Source organism: Penaeus vannamei, chromosome 21 (assembly GCF_042767895.1).
Source record: "Penaeus vannamei isolate JL-2024 chromosome 21, ASM4276789v1, whole genome shotgun sequence".
NCBI lineage: Eukaryota > Metazoa > Arthropoda > Malacostraca > Decapoda > Penaeidae > Penaeus > Penaeus vannamei.
This window is the reverse complement of record NC_091569.1, coordinates 614,748-617,055: the sequence shown is the minus strand read 5'-3', so window position 1 is coordinate 617,055 and position 2,308 is coordinate 614,748. Positions and strand designations below refer to the sequence as shown.

Genomic DNA, 2,308 nt, shown 5'->3' with positions numbered 1-2,308 from the left:
TTCTCGTGCATGATACTTCTTGATTCTCGTGCATGATACTTCTTGATTTTCGTGCATGATACTTCTTGATTCTCATGCATGATACTTCTTGATTCTCATGCATGATCCTTCTTGATTTTCGTGCATGATACTTCTTGATTCTCATGCATGATACTTCTTGATTCTCATGCATGATCCTTCTTGATTCTCGTGCATGATACTTCTTGATTCTCATGCATGATCCTTCTTGATTCTCGTGCATGATACTTCTTGATTCTCATGCATGATCCTTCTTGATTCTCGTGCATGATACTTCTTGATTTTCGTGCATGATACTTCTTGATTCTCATGCATGATACTTCTTGATTCTCGTGCATGATACTTCCTGATTCTCGTGCATGATACTCCTTGATTCTCGTGCATGAAACTCCTTGATTTTCGTGCATGATACTTCTTGATTCTCGTGCATGAAACTTCTTGATTCTCGTGCATGAAACTTCTTGATTCTCGTGCATGATACTTCTTGATTTTCGTGCATGATACTTCTTGATTTTCGTGCATGATACTTCTTGATTCTCGTGCATGATACTTCTTGATTTTCGTGCATGAAACTTCTTGATTTTCGTGCATGATACTTCTTGATTTTCGTGCATGATACTTCTTGATTTTCGTGCATGATACTCCTTGATTTTCGTGCATGATACTTCTTGATTTTCGTGCATGATACTTCTTGATTTTCGTGCATGATACTTCTTGATTCTCGTGCATGATACTTCTTGATTTTCGTGCATGAAACTCCTTGATTTTCGTGCATGATACTTCTTGATTTTCGTGCATGATACTTCTTGATTCTCGTGCATGATACTTCTTGATTTTCGTGCATGAAACTTCTTGATTTTCGTGCATGATACTTCTTGATTTTCGTGCATGATACTTCTTGATTTTCGTGCATGATACTTCTTGATTTTCGTGCATGAAACTTCTTGATTTTCGTGCATGAAACTTCTTGATTTTCGTGCATGATATTTCTTGATTTTCGTGCATGATATTTCTTGATTTTCGTGCATGATATTTCTTGATTTTCGTGCATGATACTTCTTGATTTTCGTGCATGATACTCCTTGATTTTCGTGCATGATACTTCTTGATTCTCGTGCATGATACGTCTTGATTTTCGTGCATGATACTTCTTGATTTTCGTGCATGATACTTCTTGATTCTCGTGCATGATACGTCTTGATTTTCGTGCATGAAACTTCTTGATTCTCGTGCATGAAACTTCTTGATTCTCGTGCATGATACTCCTTGATTTTCGTGCATGATACTTCTTGATTTTCGTGCGTGATACTTCTTGATTCTCGTGCATGATACTTCTTGATTCTCGTGCATGATACTTCTTGATTCTCGTGCATGAAACTTCTTGATTCTCGTGCATGATACTTCTTGATTTTCGTGCATGATACTTCTTGATTTTCGTGCGTGATACTTCTTGATTCTCGTGCATGATACTTCTTGATTCTCGTGCATGAAACTTCTTGATTCTCGTGCATGAAACTTCTTGATTTTCGTCATGGCGTCTGATTCTATTTTTTTGGAAAAAAAAGCACATGGGGTTTATTTTGATGACGTCACAAAAGTTACGGATGCTTTGTAAATATGTTTGATCATTTTGGTCTCTTCAAATTTCAAAACGGATGGAAAATAATGATTTTAATGCTATATTTTCATCGGACAACCACCAAAACGGACGCCATGACACCTCCTCCAGTTGCTACTGACCTAGCCTTTCCCATACTTCTTTGGAAATGTTTTTAATTCTGGCTTTTAAGAGCAACCGAATTCGCGCAGTCACAGCATGGGAAAATCGGTTGCGCGCAAAAACAAAAGCAAGCGCGCAAAACGAGGGAGACGAAGGCAGACATATGCGAAATGTGGCTTTTTGTTTTAACCAATTTGTGAAATTAATGGGAGTTCCTACGACACACACACTAACACACAGACACACTTATATACACATACATATACTAACTACCTCTCTCTCTCTCTCTTGCCCTCTCTTTCTTTCCCTCTTTCCTCCCTCTCACTCTCCCTCCCTCCCCCACCCTCTCTCTTTCTCTCTCTCTCTCTCTCTCTCTCTCTCTTTCTCCCTTCTTCTCTCTCTCTCTCTCCCTCTCTCTCCCTTCCTCCCTCCCCCCTCTCTCCCTATCTCTCTCCCTCCCTCCCTCCCTCCCTCCTCTCTCTCCCTTCCTCCCTCCCTCCCCCCTCTCTCTCTTTCTCTCTCCCTTCCTCCCTCCTTCCTTCCCTCCCTCTCTCCCATCTAAACACACAC

The 2,308-nt window shown here is 40.2% G+C and overlaps 1 protein-coding gene across 1 annotated transcript; it reads right to left on the bottom strand.

Moving 5' to 3' along the window:
- Positions 1-210: 210 nt before the first annotated feature.
- LOC138865466 (uncharacterized) lies at positions 211-1,551 on the bottom strand. The gene has a single exon (XM_070135984.1). It carries the CDS (start codon positions 1,549-1,551, stop codon positions 211-213), a length of 1,341 nt encoding a protein of 446 aa, XP_069992085.1.
- Between the last annotated feature and the right edge of the window lie 757 nt (positions 1,552-2,308).